The 15,098-nt window shown below is 39.8% G+C and overlaps 1 protein-coding gene across 1 annotated transcript in view; it reads left to right on the top strand.

The window, feature by feature from the left end:
• LOC141046749 (uncharacterized) overlaps nucleotides 1-13,146 on the top strand; it is a 43,005-nt gene extending 29,859 nt beyond the window's left edge. Inside the window, exons 39-77 of the mRNA XM_073541393.1 lie at nucleotides 1,942-2,157; nucleotides 2,354-2,497; nucleotides 3,173-3,329; nucleotides 3,462-3,489; nucleotides 3,956-4,070; nucleotides 4,178-4,270; nucleotides 4,360-4,423; nucleotides 4,508-4,606; nucleotides 4,688-4,791; nucleotides 5,179-5,317; nucleotides 5,399-5,517; nucleotides 5,607-5,756; nucleotides 5,835-6,005; nucleotides 6,088-6,394; nucleotides 6,473-6,546; nucleotides 6,630-6,717; nucleotides 6,801-6,918; nucleotides 7,316-7,439; nucleotides 7,523-7,659; nucleotides 7,749-8,004; nucleotides 8,094-8,336; nucleotides 8,423-8,599; nucleotides 8,677-8,822; nucleotides 8,934-9,024; nucleotides 9,106-9,495; nucleotides 9,577-9,703; nucleotides 9,877-9,995; nucleotides 10,173-10,369; nucleotides 10,453-10,636; nucleotides 10,744-10,909; nucleotides 11,029-11,153; nucleotides 11,240-11,548; nucleotides 11,712-11,915; nucleotides 12,004-12,129; nucleotides 12,214-12,384; nucleotides 12,464-12,568; nucleotides 12,650-12,745; nucleotides 12,877-13,011; nucleotides 13,129-13,146. Coding sequence (XP_073397494.1) covers nucleotides 1,942-2,157; nucleotides 2,354-2,497; nucleotides 3,173-3,329; nucleotides 3,462-3,489; nucleotides 3,956-4,070; nucleotides 4,178-4,270; nucleotides 4,360-4,423; nucleotides 4,508-4,606; nucleotides 4,688-4,791; nucleotides 5,179-5,317; nucleotides 5,399-5,517; nucleotides 5,607-5,756; nucleotides 5,835-6,005; nucleotides 6,088-6,394; nucleotides 6,473-6,546; nucleotides 6,630-6,717; nucleotides 6,801-6,918; nucleotides 7,316-7,439; nucleotides 7,523-7,659; nucleotides 7,749-8,004; nucleotides 8,094-8,336; nucleotides 8,423-8,599; nucleotides 8,677-8,822; nucleotides 8,934-9,024; nucleotides 9,106-9,495; nucleotides 9,577-9,703; nucleotides 9,877-9,995; nucleotides 10,173-10,369; nucleotides 10,453-10,636; nucleotides 10,744-10,909; nucleotides 11,029-11,153; nucleotides 11,240-11,548; nucleotides 11,712-11,915; nucleotides 12,004-12,129; nucleotides 12,214-12,384; nucleotides 12,464-12,568; nucleotides 12,650-12,745; nucleotides 12,877-13,011; nucleotides 13,129-13,146 — 5,832 coding nt within the window. The remainder of the gene's footprint in view (nucleotides 1-1,941; nucleotides 2,158-2,353; nucleotides 2,498-3,172; nucleotides 3,330-3,461; nucleotides 3,490-3,955; nucleotides 4,071-4,177; nucleotides 4,271-4,359; nucleotides 4,424-4,507; nucleotides 4,607-4,687; nucleotides 4,792-5,178; nucleotides 5,318-5,398; nucleotides 5,518-5,606; nucleotides 5,757-5,834; nucleotides 6,006-6,087; nucleotides 6,395-6,472; nucleotides 6,547-6,629; nucleotides 6,718-6,800; nucleotides 6,919-7,315; nucleotides 7,440-7,522; nucleotides 7,660-7,748; nucleotides 8,005-8,093; nucleotides 8,337-8,422; nucleotides 8,600-8,676; nucleotides 8,823-8,933; nucleotides 9,025-9,105; nucleotides 9,496-9,576; nucleotides 9,704-9,876; nucleotides 9,996-10,172; nucleotides 10,370-10,452; nucleotides 10,637-10,743; nucleotides 10,910-11,028; nucleotides 11,154-11,239; nucleotides 11,549-11,711; nucleotides 11,916-12,003; nucleotides 12,130-12,213; nucleotides 12,385-12,463; nucleotides 12,569-12,649; nucleotides 12,746-12,876; nucleotides 13,012-13,128) is intronic.
• The last annotated feature ends 1,952 nt before the right edge of the window (nucleotides 13,147-15,098 follow it).

Below are 15,098 nucleotides of genomic sequence, written 5' to 3'. Positions count from 1 at the left end.
TGAGTTAGATTGACAGCTACATAGATAGATAGATAATAGATAGATATGATAGATGATAGATAGATTATAAGTAGAAAGATGATAGATAGATAGATAGATAATAGAGGATTGATAGATAATAGTTAGATTGACAGCTAGATAGATAATAGATGATAGATAGATAGATAGATAATAGATAGATATGATAGATGATAGATAATAGATAGACAGATGATAGATAGATATAGAGATAGATAATAGATAGATGATTGGCAGATAGATAGATATATGTTAGATGAAATAGATGATAGATAGATAGATAATGATAGATAGATATGGGATAGATAAATATATAGAGATAGATAGATTAATATGGGATAGATAGATAGATAGATAGATAGATAGATATTAGATGGCTATGACTGAGACAGATAGCTGTATTATTTGCATTGAACTCACAGGCTCCATCTCTGAGCTCCTAGTTTTACAATTTGGTCACTCACAGCCAATGTGTAGATAACACAAAAGGACAGACAGATGACTGAGAAATGTTCAGTTATTTTTACTTGTGAAGACCAGAAAGTGTTGGGTTTCTCTGGACAGTTATGGGGATGGAGTCATTCCTTACCAGGAGTGCAGTTGTGCTGAGGGAGCAGAAAGTTCTGTATATAAGCCCTCCAGTTGGCTCCTTACTCGTAACCTCTTGGTAAGTTCTGGCTTCACTGCCTTATGACTGGGATACAAGCTGCAGTCTATTCACTTCTATAACTTGATTTTATTTTCATTTCTTTCAAGGGGCAAAGAAGATCATTTCATCAAGAGCAGCACTAACAGGTAAGTCTCTGTATTAACAAAGCAAATTAATTTCACACTTGCCTATTAATCAATTGAATTCTGTTTTTCACACAAAACATTAATCTCATTTTCATTTACATCCATGACTAAAGCTGGAAGAACACATGCAGCTTTTCCAGAATATTTTTTTTGACCCAATGCCAGAAGTGGATCCATCAAGAATGGAAAATACAAACCCTTCTTTTATTTCCCCCATTATGTCTGAATACATTTCTGGTATTCGCTAAAAAAGCTGCACCAAAAACTTTGTGTGATTGGAGCCTTATGTTGCTCCGGGCGACTAACACATTGCTAAATGTAATTTACTCGTAATATGTGCTCATCTAGGGATGTGGGCTGTGTGTAGGAATCCCATACACACCTGACAATGTCACCATACAGTCCTTGAGTACTGAAGTCTCTGAGACTTTGGCTGCAGGACAGTAGGTGGACGTGAGGGCTCCTTCCTCCTGTATACGACACATTATGTTTAATAATAACACATTTGTCATTGTAGCAGCAGATATTGTGACAATACACCCACTGACCTCTTTGTGTGCATCACTTTCATGTACACTTCTCTGTAGATATGCATGCGTAAATCCATAGCAATACTCCCTACACACGCAGGTGAATTTCATCATGATCTATAATATAAAGTTAAAAAAGTTTATCTTTTAAGGAGCTAGTTCTCCCCTTATAGCTGTCCTAGTAAATCGAGTGGGATTTCTTCTTCTGGACCCTAATGCTTTAATAGATAAAACATATACAAAGAAGGCCCAGCTTGTCACTACAGAGATCAATTTATCAATGTAAACTGTGTAATGCTTGGTGTCACCTTTTGGGGGTGCTACAGAGAAAATTAACCCTTGCTGCCAAAATCTTCCACAGATTACACCTGATTGTGGAGAGTCAAAGCTGCAGGGACTCTGAGATCAGCTTATCAATGGGTGACACTTTGCATTATTGCTATAAACTAATAAATGTCCTGCCATCATGCACTTGGGTCACACACGATAAACAGTTTCTGTAAAAAACCTTGATGCTTTGCTTTGAATTTCCTTACCAATCATGACACCATCTTTATCAGGCTGACGATAAGAGTATGTATTTTTATATTTCATACAGACTGCCTCAACCATGTCGGCAGATGGTGAAATGGCGGTTTTTGGGGCAGCCGCATCCTTCCTGCGGAAATCAGAAAAAGAAAGATTGGAGGCTCAGAACAAACCATTTGATGCCAAGAACAGTTGCTTTGTGGATGATCCCAAAGAGCTATATGTGAAAGGTCTCATCACTGCTCGCGACAGTGGCAAAGTCACTGTGAAGACTGATGATGGGAAGGTGAACATTACAACATTGATAGCATAAGGGAAAGTTTTCTATCATTAACATAAAATAAATAATTGGCTTTGGGCAGAGGATACTTTCAATCGCCTAACATTAACTATTTGGTCGGTGGTAAATTACAAGTATCTATAGCATCCAATAAGTAAATCACTGAAATGTTCAACTAAACCAAGCCCCTTGTTCTTTCCAGGAAGTAACCGTTAAAGACGGCCAGGTTTACCCTCAGAATCCTCCCAAGTTTGATAAAATTGAGGATATGGCTATGCTGACCCACCTGAACGAGGCGTCTGTGCTGTACAACCTCAAAGAGCGTTACGCAGCCTGGATGATCTACGTAAGTCTTCTATCTTTTTGCTATTTGTAAATATCACAAAACTGGAAGATAGTGATGTGGAAACCTATATGGAAAGTTTTAGGAGAAACTCAAAAGGTTTCACCCGTTTGCCAGTTTTGATGAAATCAGACAGTCAATCGATCGGAGACAAGGGCACACAACCAGTGTCTGTTAGTGTACTTGCTTTCTGACTCTCAGATGCCCAGTCACAAGTTTTTATTACAACCACAAAGATAAGGAGAAGTGGGAATGGCTTTTACATTACATTACCTAAAGCAGAAGATATTTAAGTTGTTAATAACAAAATTGTAAATTATGGATTCTGTCAAATTCCTTTCATACTAGTTCTAGCCAGCTTATTATACTTTCAGAAACAGAGGAATGTTTAACACATGGACACCTCTATATAAGATACAGCGCCCTGTGTTATTGCTTTTATGAATAACAATTATAAAGCTAATACTAAAATACAAAATATATAGAATTATAATAAAAATCAAAGCAAAGTATAAATATTTACCATAACAGTAGAAATAAAAAACCTTAAAAAAAGCTTTCTACACTGCTGGACCTTGACATAGCAAGATATATTTTTCTGATTAACTTGAGTTTATGGTTAAATCATTTCTGGTATAAAACATATTTGGAACTATTACCTTTACCCTGTAATTGCAGACCTACTCCGGCCTCTTCTGTGTCACTGTCAACCCCTACAAGTGGCTGCCAGTGTACAACCCCGAAGTTGTTGCTGGCTACAGAGGAAAGAAACGTATGGAAGCCCCACCACACATCTTCTCAATCTCTGATAACGCCTATCAGTTCATGTTAACAGGTAATTACGTACAAGTTGTTGCAATGGTGATCGCATTGTCTTTCTCACAGTAAATAGACAGTTGAAGAAAAAGTATAAAAACAAATGGTGAAAGCATTGAATAAATATGCATTTTGTGTTTTTCATTTTCAGATCGTGAAAACCAGTCAATCCTGATTACGTAAGTAGTACAGTGTGTAAATTACCATAAGATAATACTGTGACTAAATTACGAAAAGCCCAGCTCCTAAAACACAGTGAAGGCATAGTGACTAGGGGCAATCAGACTGCATTTTTAGTGGATCATTGTTGTATAGACTGGGAAAGCTCTTGAAATTTATGTCCAGTCTATCTGCAGGCCCCCACTCACCAAAAGTGCCTTTTTGACTGTCACCAAGCAAGTGTACCTTTATTTTTGAGATACAGAATAGCATACTTAAATCTGCCATTCTATAGGTGCATACATTTTCTTTTATCCTGAGATCCTATATAGTGAAAATTTTTGTGATGTTTATCTGCGATGTGTACGGCAAATGGAGCAAGACTTCGTCCTGGAGTATTGATCACATGTATATTCTAGCTTCAAAAACTAATCTTTTACTCAGGAAATCACTGTCCTAACCTATGATCTCTATCTTCTACACTAGCGGAGAATCTGGTGCTGGAAAGACTGTAAACACCAAGCGTGTCATCCAATACTTTGCAACAATTGCAGCTGCTGGTGATTCACAAAAGAAGAAGGAGTCAAGCAACAAGCTGCAGGTAAACTGTGAATAATGACCAACATGAATGCCTAACAATACAGATACCTGTATACTGCATTACATCACGTCCTGGTGTGGGAATACATCATATATTGTGTGTCTTAGGGAACACTGGAAGATCAAATCATCCAGGCCAACCCCCTGCTGGAAGCCTTTGGCAATGCCAAAACTGTGAGAAATGACAACTCCTCTCGTTTTGTAAGTAGCAAAGATGTTTTAGAATACATATACTTGTTTTATAAGAAAATACATCCTTTACTGAAGCTCCATATATACACAACCCTTAGGGTAAATTCATCAGAATCCATTTTGGAACAACAGGAAAACTGGCTTCCGCTGATATTGAGGCTTGTAAGTCTTAGATTGAAGACTTAGTTTAGTCATCTAGTATGTGTCTTCTTACCATCACTGACCTGTAACATCACTCATCTACAGACCTGCTGGAAAAATCCAGAGTGACGTTCCAGCTTTCAGCAGAAAGGAGCTACCACATCTTCTACCAGATCCAGACCAACAAGAGGCCGGAAGTTGTTGGTGAGTTATTTTAGATTCATTTATTCAAATTGGAGGTTGACAGTGAGTTGTGGATTTATATCAAGCACCACTTCTTCCTAGAAATGCTTCTCATTACCACAAACCCATACGACTACCCTTCTATCAGCCAAGGGGAAATTTCTGTGAAGAGCATTGATGATGTAGAGGAGTTTATGGCCACAGACGTAAGATATTTTCCTAAGAACCTACTTAGTGTTGGAATCTTTAGTTTTCTTAAAGTGTGAGCATATAGTGACACATATTAAATATATATATATATATATATATATATATAATGGAGTTTATGGCCGCAGACATAAGACAAATATCACATCACTTCCCCGAATACTCTTCTTGTATTATTAGAAGCTCTGAGAATATAATTACAAATGTTATATATAGTACACACACTTTTTTAGAGCCATAATCTTTAGTTTTCTTAAAGTTTATGATTATAATGACACATATAGTAATTTTTATATACACAGACACACACTGTAGAGCTTCACTCTTCATGTATTATTAGAAGCTTTAAGTGTATAATGAAATATAATATATATGCGTATGTGCAGAGCGCCATTGATATCCTGGGCTTCACACCCGATGAAAAGAATGGCATCTACAAGATGACTGGCGCAGTCATGCACCACGGTAACATGAAATTCAAGCAAAAGCAAAGAGAGGAGCAGGCTGAACCCGATGGCACAGAAGGTATAGTAAATAATCATATAGGAAGCTCCTGTAGATTGTTAGATTCAGTGAATATAAATAATAATTTCTGCTTCCTATCAGTTGCTGATAAAATTGGCTACCTGATGGGTCTGAACTCTGCTGATCTTCTGAAAGCTTTGTGCTACCCAAGGGTCAAAGTTGGAAATGAGTTTGTTACCAAGGGACAAACTGTTCAACAGGTAAAAATTAATATTAGATCTGTACTACTTTCTGGGAGAAATATTAGGACACATCTAAAAAGAGAATTTTATGTTGTTTTTTTACTTAGGTTTACAATGCCATTGGTGCCCTCACCAAGTCAGTTTATGAGAAACTTTTCTTCTGGATGGTCGCACGTATCAACCAGCAGCTGGACACTAAACTGCCAAGACAGTACTTCATCGGTGTGCTGGATATTGCTGGATTTGAGATCTTTGATGTGAGTAAAAGTGTGATTATATAAACAAACTGTTGGTCTTTTCTTTTGCTAAATTTCCTTACCTATTGACTTTTCCAGTTCAACAGTCTAGAGCAGCTCTGCATTAACTTTACCAATGAGAAACTGCAGCAGTTCTTCAACCATCACATGTTTGTCCTGGAACAAGAAGAGTATAAGAAAGAAGGAATCGATTGGGAATTCATTGACTTCGGTATGGATCTGGCTGCTTGCATTGAGCTCATTGAGAAGGTTGGTACCAACTCTACCTATTCATTGCTTAAAAAAAAACCATAAGAAATCCAAACTTAATGATTATCGCTTTTTCTTATAGCCCATGGGTATCTTCTCAATCCTGGAGGAAGAGTGCATGTTCCCCAAAGCTACAGACACATCCTTCAAGAACAAGCTCTATGACCAGCATCTTGGAAAGTGCAAGAACTTTGAGAAGCCCAAGCCTGGTAAAGGCAAGGCTGAAGCTCACTTCTCCTTGGTGCATTATGCTGGTACTGTGGATTATAACATCACTGGCTGGCTGGACAAGAATAAGGACCCGCTGAACGAGACTGTTGTTGGCCTCTACCAAAAATCTTCAATAAAACTCTTATCTTTCCTATATTCCAGCTATGCTGGATCTGATGGTAAGTTGACAACAGAGAGAAGCAGTTCTTAGAGTGGTTATATCTCCAACATTTTGTTTTATTCAAATTATTTTATAGCTCCTGATGCTGGAGGAAAAGGTGGAAAGAAGAAGAAGGGCTCATCTTTCCAGACAGTCTCTGCTCTCTTCAGAGTAAGCTCTTCCACAACTTGAGATGTTTTCCTAACATGTAGAAACGTGGAGTTTTGTAACAAGCCAATTTTCTTATTCTATAGGAAAATCTGAACAAGCTTATGACTAACCTGAGAAGTACCCATCCTCACTTTGTGCGTTGTCTGATTCCCAATGAGACCAAGACTCCAGGTAAAATCACCTCCAATATCTATTACAAAAAATATATAAGTTTAATATTAGGATTTTTTATGGAATATTCTGTTTACATCCAGGTATTATGGAGAATCATCTGATCATCCACCAGCTGAGATGTAACGGTGTGCTAGAGGGTATCAGAATCTGCAGAAAGGGATTCCCCAGCAGAATCCTCTATGCTGACTTCAAGCAACGGTAAATTCTTGATCATGTCCTGTAGTAACCCAGTACAGTCAAAGGTTTCTTCCAGCTGGACAGTCCCTCCTTAAATTGAGGCTGCCCCAAACCTACTATTTATTTACTTCTCATCAATTATCTGTTATCATCTGAGAGATGCTCCTTGTGGCCTCTAGAATGCAACATTAGTTGGACCCTACGGAATTAAATACACATAAATCATGTAATAGTGTGTTGTGTTACAAATACCAGCGCTACGATGCTCTTTGTAGTGTCTGGTCTAGCTCATACCATGGAGGTACCAAAGAAAAGAAATAATGGTACAACTCCTCTAAATATCTTCTAGAGTTTTGTTGAAATTTCTGTAACGCCTCTTATGTAGGCTAACAGTTTTATTTACTATTGCCATCTTCAGTTATAAGGTCCTCAATGCTAGTGCAATCCCAGATGGACAATTCATTGACAGCAAGAAGGCCTCTGAGAAACTCCTTGGCTCTATTGATGTAGATCATACACAGTACAAGTTTGGACACACAAAGGTAACAAAATACTTTTTGGAATAATAGACATATTTAGGCCATTTTTTTAAAGAAAGGAGATTACTAAGTTTACATTCCAACAGGTTTTCTTTAAAGCTGGTCTTCTGGGTACTCTGGAAGAAATGAGAGATGATAAGCTGGCACAGCTCATCACTCGTACGCAGGCTCTGTGCAGAGGTTTCTTAATGAGAGTTGAATTCAAGAAAATGATGGAGAGAAGGTATTTAGCACTAAAACTTAATTAGTAGCATGAAGAATACATTTTCTCAATGATTTTATATTTTATCAAGTGTATTTTTATATCCTTAGGGAAGCAATCTTTGTTATCCAGTACAATGTCAGGTCATTCATGAATGTAAAGCACTGGCCATGGATGAAGCTGTACTTCAAAATCAAACCTCTTCTGAAGAGTGCTGAGACTGAAAAGGAAATGGCCAACATGAAGGAAGAGTTTGAGAAGACCAAAGAAGCCCTTGCCAAGTCAGAGGCAAGGAGGAAAGAACTGGAAGAGAAAATGGTTGTTTTCCTGCAAGAAAAGAATGACTTAGTGTTACAAGTGCAATCCGTAAGAAAAAGAAAATCACTAAACAAATTAATAATGTCTTGATGACATTTTACTGCAATTCTTAAATCCTTTCATTTTTTACATTTAAGGAAGGAGAAAGCTTGGCTGATGCAGAAGAGAGGTGTGAAGGTCTCATTAAGAACAAAATCCAACTGGAAGCCAAGATTAAAGAAATTACAGAAAGGCTTGAAGATGAGGAGGAAAGCAATGCAGAACTGACTGCAAAGAAGAGGAAACTGGAAGATGAGTGCTCAGAATTGAAGAAAGATATTGACGACTTAGAGCTTACCTTGGCCAAAGTTGAGAAGGAAAAGCATGCCACTGAAAACAAGGTAAAGAATTTGACTAGTCTTCTCAATCAATGCTACTCAATTACAAGAAATACAATTTCACAAAATAACTCATCCTTTATCTTTAGGTTAAAAACCTTACAGAAGAGTTGGCTGCATTGGATGAGAACATCTCAAAGATTACCAAAGAAAAGAAAGCGCTCCAGGAGGCTCATCAGCAAACTCTTGATGACTTGCAGGCTGAGGAGGATAAAGTTAGCTCTCTGACCAAAGCCAAAACTAAACTTGAACAACAAGTTGACGATGTAGGTATCCTTATTGTAATGTATGAAATTTAATATAATAACCTCAAAAACATCTTAATAATTTTACATATTATTAGCTGGAAGGATCTTTGGAACAAGAGAAGAAGCTTCGTCTTGACCTTGAAAGAGCAAAGAGAAAGCTTGAAGGTGATTTGAAGTTGTCTCAAGAAACAGTTATGGATCTTGAAAACGAGAAACAGCAAGCTGAAGAAAAACTTAAGAAGTTAGTATGTTTGTTCTAGTTAATCTTTATCAGGAAATGTTTGTTTGTTTTTTATTTTTTAAATCTTTTTAATGAATGTAATTTATAAATGACTGGAATTTACAAATACAGGAAGGACTTTGAAATAAGCCAGCTGCAAGGAAAGATTGAAGATGAGCAGTCCCTGGGTTCTCAACTGCAGAAAAAGATCAAGGAGCTGCAGGTATCATATAGTGGGTCAGTCAGAAGTACATGGCTTTAGATAAACAGGTAGAAATTAAAATAACCCATCCTTTCATACTAGGCCCGTATTGAGGAGTTGGAGGAGGAAATCGAAGCTGAACGTACTGCTCGTGCAAAGGTTGAAAAACTGAGGGCTGACCTCTCTAGAGAACTGGAAGAGATCAGTGAAAGGCTTGAAGAAGCTGGAGGGGCAACATCAGTTCAGATTGAGTTGAACAAGAAACGTGAGGCAGAATTCCAGAAACTGAGACGCGACTTGGAAGAGTCCACACTGCAGCATGAAGCCACCTCAGCTGCACTGCGCAAGAAGCATGCCGACAGTGTTGCTGAACTTGGAGAACAGATTGATAATCTCCAGAGAGTTAAACAGAAGCTGGAGAAAGAGAAGAGTGAGCTGAAGATGGAAGTTGATGACCTTGCCAGCAACTTAGAGAATGTGTCAAAATCAAAGGTACAAAAATTACCCACTGTAAACAAAATATTATTTTTATGTAATAAATTCAGTACTGCTCACATTTTTTTATCTGTAAAGGCCAACCTTGAAAAAGTGAGCCGCGTCCTAGAGGATCAGCACAGCGAACTTAAGTCTAAACATGACGAGCACCAGCGTCTTATCAATGATGTCTCAGCCCAAAGAGCCCGTTTACAGACAGAAAATGGTGAGTATGACAAAGACTTTTCAAACCTAGACCTATTAATAATATTAATGGTTACATTTTAGATTTCATCTGTATGTGCATTTTATTTTCCTTGATTTGCTATAATGTGCTAAGGTAAAACTTTCCATTTTGGAATACATTGTTCTCTATATTACTGTATTTCATATTATTAGGTGAGCTCTCCCGTCAATTAGAAGAAAAAGAAGCTCTGATTTCTCAGCTGACCAGAGGAAAACAAGGATTTACCCAGCAGGTTGAAGAGCTCAAGAGGCAACTGGAGGAGGAAACCAAGGTAAATAAAATGTATAATTACGTTTGTTAGGCTACTATTAAAATATTTCAATTATCCAGTCCAAATTTTTTTTTAGCTTTTAAGCACCAACCTTATATTGCATGTAAATAGTTTGCATTCAGTTATTTCTAATTGCAGATTAACAAATTAAAATATTTTTTTACTACATGCCAATAGGCCAAAAATGCACTTGCTCATGGTCTGCAATCAGCTCGCCATGACTGTGATTTGCTCCGTGAACAATATGAGGAGGAGCAAGAGGCAAAGGCAGAACTTCAAAGATCTCTGTCCAAGGCCAATGGTGAAGTATCACAATGGAGAACCAAATATGAGACTGATGCCATTCAGCGCACAGAGGAACTGGAAGAGGCCAAGTAGGATTCTATGTAACAGATTATATGGATGGCACAATAGATATGTATCCACTGTGATTTATCTTCCAACTATTCACCTTCAGGAAGAAGCTTGCGCAGCGTCTCCAGGATGCTGAGGAACAAGTAGAGGCTGTAAACTCAAAATGTGCCTCCCTGGAGAAGACCAAACAGAGGCTGCAGGCTGAAGTAGAGGACCTAATGGTTGATGTTGAGAGGGCAAATAGTGCAGCTGCTGCTCTAGATAAGAAGCAGAGGAACTTTGATAAGGTAAGGTCTGCAAACAAAATTATCATGGTGAATACAAGATAATCTTTGTTCCTGTTGGTATAACAAGACAAAGATAAGACCATGACTTAATGACTGTATTTGTGCAGGTCCTTGTTGAATGGAAACAGAAATATGAAGAGGGTCAGGCTGAGTTGGAGGCAGTTCAAAAGGAAGCCCGTAGCCTGAGCACAGAGATCTTCAAGATGAAGAATGCCTATGAGGAAGCTTTAGAACAAGTTGAAACCTTGAAACGGGAGAACAAGAACTTGCAACGTAAGCATGATACATTGTTTTATCTTTAATGTAAAGCTAGTCACTAATGGTACTGATTGCACACACCCAACTATGGTCAAGACCAGTTCTCAGAGAATTAACCTTTGCCTTTTTTTCAGAGGAGATTTCAGATTTGACTGAACAGATTGGTGAATCAGGCAAGTCCATTAATGAGCTGGAGAAATCCAAAAAACAAGTAGAACAGGAGAAGAGTGACCTGCAAGCTGCCTTGGAGGAAGCCGAGGTGCGAAAACTTGTTGTAAACTTTAAAACACCTAAATAAGTTTGATAGGTGAGCAGGATTATAAAAAGTCTGTTATGTCCTTATAGGGATCTCTGGAACATGAAGAAGCAAAGATCCTCCGCATCCAACTTGAGCTAAATCAAGTGAAATCTGAGGTAGACAGAAAAATTGCAGAGAAAGATGAGGAGATTGAACAACTGAAGAGAAACAGCCAGAGAGTCATTGACACCATGCAGACCACATTAGATGCTGAGATCAGGAGCAGGAATGATGCATTGAGACTGAAGAAAAAGATGGAAGGAGACCTGAATGAGCTAGAGATTCAGCTGAGCCATGCCAATCGTCAAGCCGCTGAAGCTCAGAAACAGCTCAGAAATGTGCAAGCACAACTGAAGGTAAAACCAGAAGTGCCAGTGAGATTATATTTGCATCTGTAAATTGATGTTCTGCACATCACTGGTGTATGCATCTTTGTCTAGTCGAAGACAGTTTTCTGTAGTCATAGAACCAAGCTAACATTTAATCTACATAATATTTTCCCATCATTTTGCATTTAAGGATGCCCAGCTCCACCTTGATGATGCACTCAGGAGCCAGGAAGACCTAAAAGAACAAGTGGCTGTTGTGGAACGTAGGAATAACCTGCAACAGGCTGAAATTGAGGAGATTCGTTCTGCTCTGGAACAGACAGAGAGGTCCCGTAAGGTTGCGGAGCAGGAACTTCTGGATGCAAGTGAACGTCTTCAACTTCTCCACTCCCAGGTGAGACCTTCTACAAGAATATTGCTAATGGGTAATATATAAAATGTGGAGACAGAGGATGATAATAGCTATGCTCCCCTCCCTATAGAACACAAGCCTAATCAACACCAAGAAGAAGTTAGAGAATGATGCCAGTCAACTACAGAATGAAGTTGAGGAAGCAGTCCAAGAAGCCAGAAATGCAGACGAAAAAGCCAAAAAGGCGATTACTGATGTAAGTATGAAACACTCTATAAACATATTCACCAGTATATGCTGTATAAAAAAAGCTCTGATTTCCTGCTTTTTATGTTTATAGGCTGCACTTATGGCAGAAGAACTGAAGAAGGAGCAAGACACCAGCGCCCACTTAGAGAGAATGAAGAAGAACCTTGAACAGACGGTGAAGGATCTTCAGCACCGACTGGATGAAGCAGAACAGTTGGCACTGAAGGGTGGCAAGAAACAGCTCCAGAAACTGGAAGCTAGGGTATTCTCAAATAAGCGTCTTCAGCTTAGATATTTCAATCTTGAATAGGAACAGCTTTAAATATTCACTGTTCTTCCAGGTACGTGAATTAGAAAACGAACTGGAAAATGAACAGAAGCGCGGAATAGACGCAATTAAAGGTGTCCGCAAATATGAAAGAAGGGTGAAGGAACTTACTTACCAGGTAAATTGTTCATCAGGCCATAGGTGATTCATAAGGTATTATTTGATTGCCGTTAATAAATGAATGCTCACTTTTTTGCAGACTGAAGAGGACAGGAAGAATGTCTTGAGACTACAGGATCTGGTAGATAAGCTGCAGCTGAAGGTCAAGGCATACAAGAGACAGGCTGAAGAATCCGTAAGTTGGGAAAAAAAATTCTTGTATAATTAAATCCACCATGCAGGATCGTTACAATGTGTACAATTGCTTTGAATAGCTTAGCTAACATAATATAGTTCTGTTAAATAGCATAACTTATCTTCTTCTAGGAGGAACAGGCTAATGCCCACCTGTCCCGCTTCAGGAAAGTCCAACATGAGTTGGAAGAAGCTGAGGAAAGAGCTGATATTGCAGAGTCCCAAGTGAACAAACTCAGGGCAAAGAGCCGTGACATCGGTGGCAAGGTATAGGACATTATATATACTTGCACATTATAAATTGTTAAACTTATCAACAGCAAATGTTTTTAAAGTGCTAATATTCCTTATTATAAAACTGTGGTGTTTTCTATGTCTTTGCAGAAAGAAAGTGAGGAATGAGAACTCATCCATAAGAAAAAATAATGAAATTTGCAAAATGTGAATTTTGTTCTTTTTTAATTCCCACTCAAATCTCCCTCCCTTTACAAATAAATCATTTCTAGCTTTTGATAAAGGTGTCCGTCTTCTTATTGTTTGTGTGTTAATATAAAGTAAGACCATAAAAGTACTTTATTTTCCTATAATTGCTTGGGACTCATAAGTGTAACAGTCAGAATGGATACAGGGCTGTCACAAGGAATTTCGGGGCCCCATACTGGCAAAATTTTCAGAGCCCCCTTGAGACTCCGCCCAGGCTCCACCCTAGCCCCGTCTCCACCCCTCTAACTGTCCACAGTCCCTCTGCTTTCTTTTGGAAAAACTCCACTTCTCACCAATTACACATTAACAGTTCCCATCACCAGATCACACATATAGCCAGCTGCTTTTGTATTGGCCAAAAGCCGCCACCATGACAAAGTAGACTCTTTTGGCTGGGCCCTACTCTACTCTAACCTATTAAACATTTTCTAAAATATCCAATACAATTCAGGTATATTTTTAATTATTTTTCAATTTTTAAAATTACCAATAATATCATATACAGGGGACAAATATGTGGCAACCCAGGAGTCCGGTTGCCACAGTAGCATTGCCTCCCTCACAGGCAGTGATGTCATGCCAGGAAGCAAGGAGGGTTTCCCTAGCCAGATAATACCAGCATACACAACACCTTTCCTGACTCCAGACCAGAAGGGGGAGCAGAAAACCTGGTTTCAGGAGGGCTTCCTTAATAGGTCTGGCCTGGGGGCAGGGTTAGTCAGTCTGTGAGAGTCTGTACAAGGGACAGGAGCTGTGAGGAGCTCATCCCAAGAGCAGAGTGAAGAGAGAGGAAAGTGGAAGTGTAGGAAAGCCTGGGGATTGGAGCTGTGACCAAGTTCACCACAGGAAAGAGCGCTTGACACCAGACGCTGGAGTCTGTGGCTGCACGGGTACAACAGTCCCAGCAGCCAAATCCGGAGGGCAGGAGACTGCAGGCCTCCTGACCCCATCACACACCTGAAAGCACAGCAGCATACCAGAGCCGGAGGCACCACAAAGGAGTGACACCTGTAAAAGGCCCAAGCTGCCTGCCATACAGGCAAGGACTAAAGAACAGTAAGGAACAGAGGACCAAGCATAGCTTTAGGCAGCAAGGACCTCATAGGACAGTGTAGAAAGGAGGCCTGCAACCCATCTGTCTTAGTGGATCCTAAGTTACTTCCAGGCTGCCTGGATCTCCATTACCATCTGTACTCAGTGCCTGGTCTGCACCTCAAACTGTGAGTAAAAGTGTGAAAACTGCACCCCGCTGTGTCCTCCTGTTTATTTGCTGCATCAACTCAGCACTGCACTACAACCATCATCACCATCATTTTACACTATTACTGCCCTGGGGCTTATTGTTTTGTTGCAACAGGTAGCCGAGACCGCCAGTTCCAGTCAGCAGTGGGTCCTGCAAAACGAGATCAGAGCACTGATGCAGATACAACAGGTAGAGCTGTCTGGTGGAGAAGTCAGCAGTGTAAGAGTGAGTGATCCATTCCCCATTGCAGAACCCCCAAGGAGTGAAATGTTAATTTGGTGCCGGGCAGCAATAGGCCTCAGGGGGCAAGATTACCAAGCCCTGGTAGAACCAGTGTACTCTGATAGTAGACCCACCATCCTGACAGCCAGAGGGGTAGTTGATGTTCGCAAGGGGAGAGTACCAATATGCATCCTGAACTGTGGGCAGAAAGAGGTCCATTTACCCCGGTGTCACGGCACCCGGGTGTAACTGCTGCGGGGAGGGCTGCGTGCCGTAGCAAGGGAGCTGAGAACAGAGCGGCGGAGAACTCAAAGGGTGGCAAGCAGGACCTGAGCCACATGACAGAGTGGGAGGTGGCCGGGGGCGGCGCCAGGCGCCGGGATGCAGAGGAGACGATAGACGCTGG

The sequence above is a fragment of the Dendrobates tinctorius genome, unplaced genomic scaffold (genome assembly GCF_039654945.1).
Source record: "Dendrobates tinctorius isolate UK_male_01 unplaced genomic scaffold, ASM3965494v1 ptg000120l, whole genome shotgun sequence".
NCBI classification, from domain to species: domain Eukaryota; kingdom Metazoa; phylum Chordata; class Amphibia; order Anura; family Dendrobatidae; genus Dendrobates; species Dendrobates tinctorius.
The sequence above is the reverse complement of the archived record's forward strand: the minus strand, read 5'-3'. Positions and strand labels throughout refer to the sequence as shown.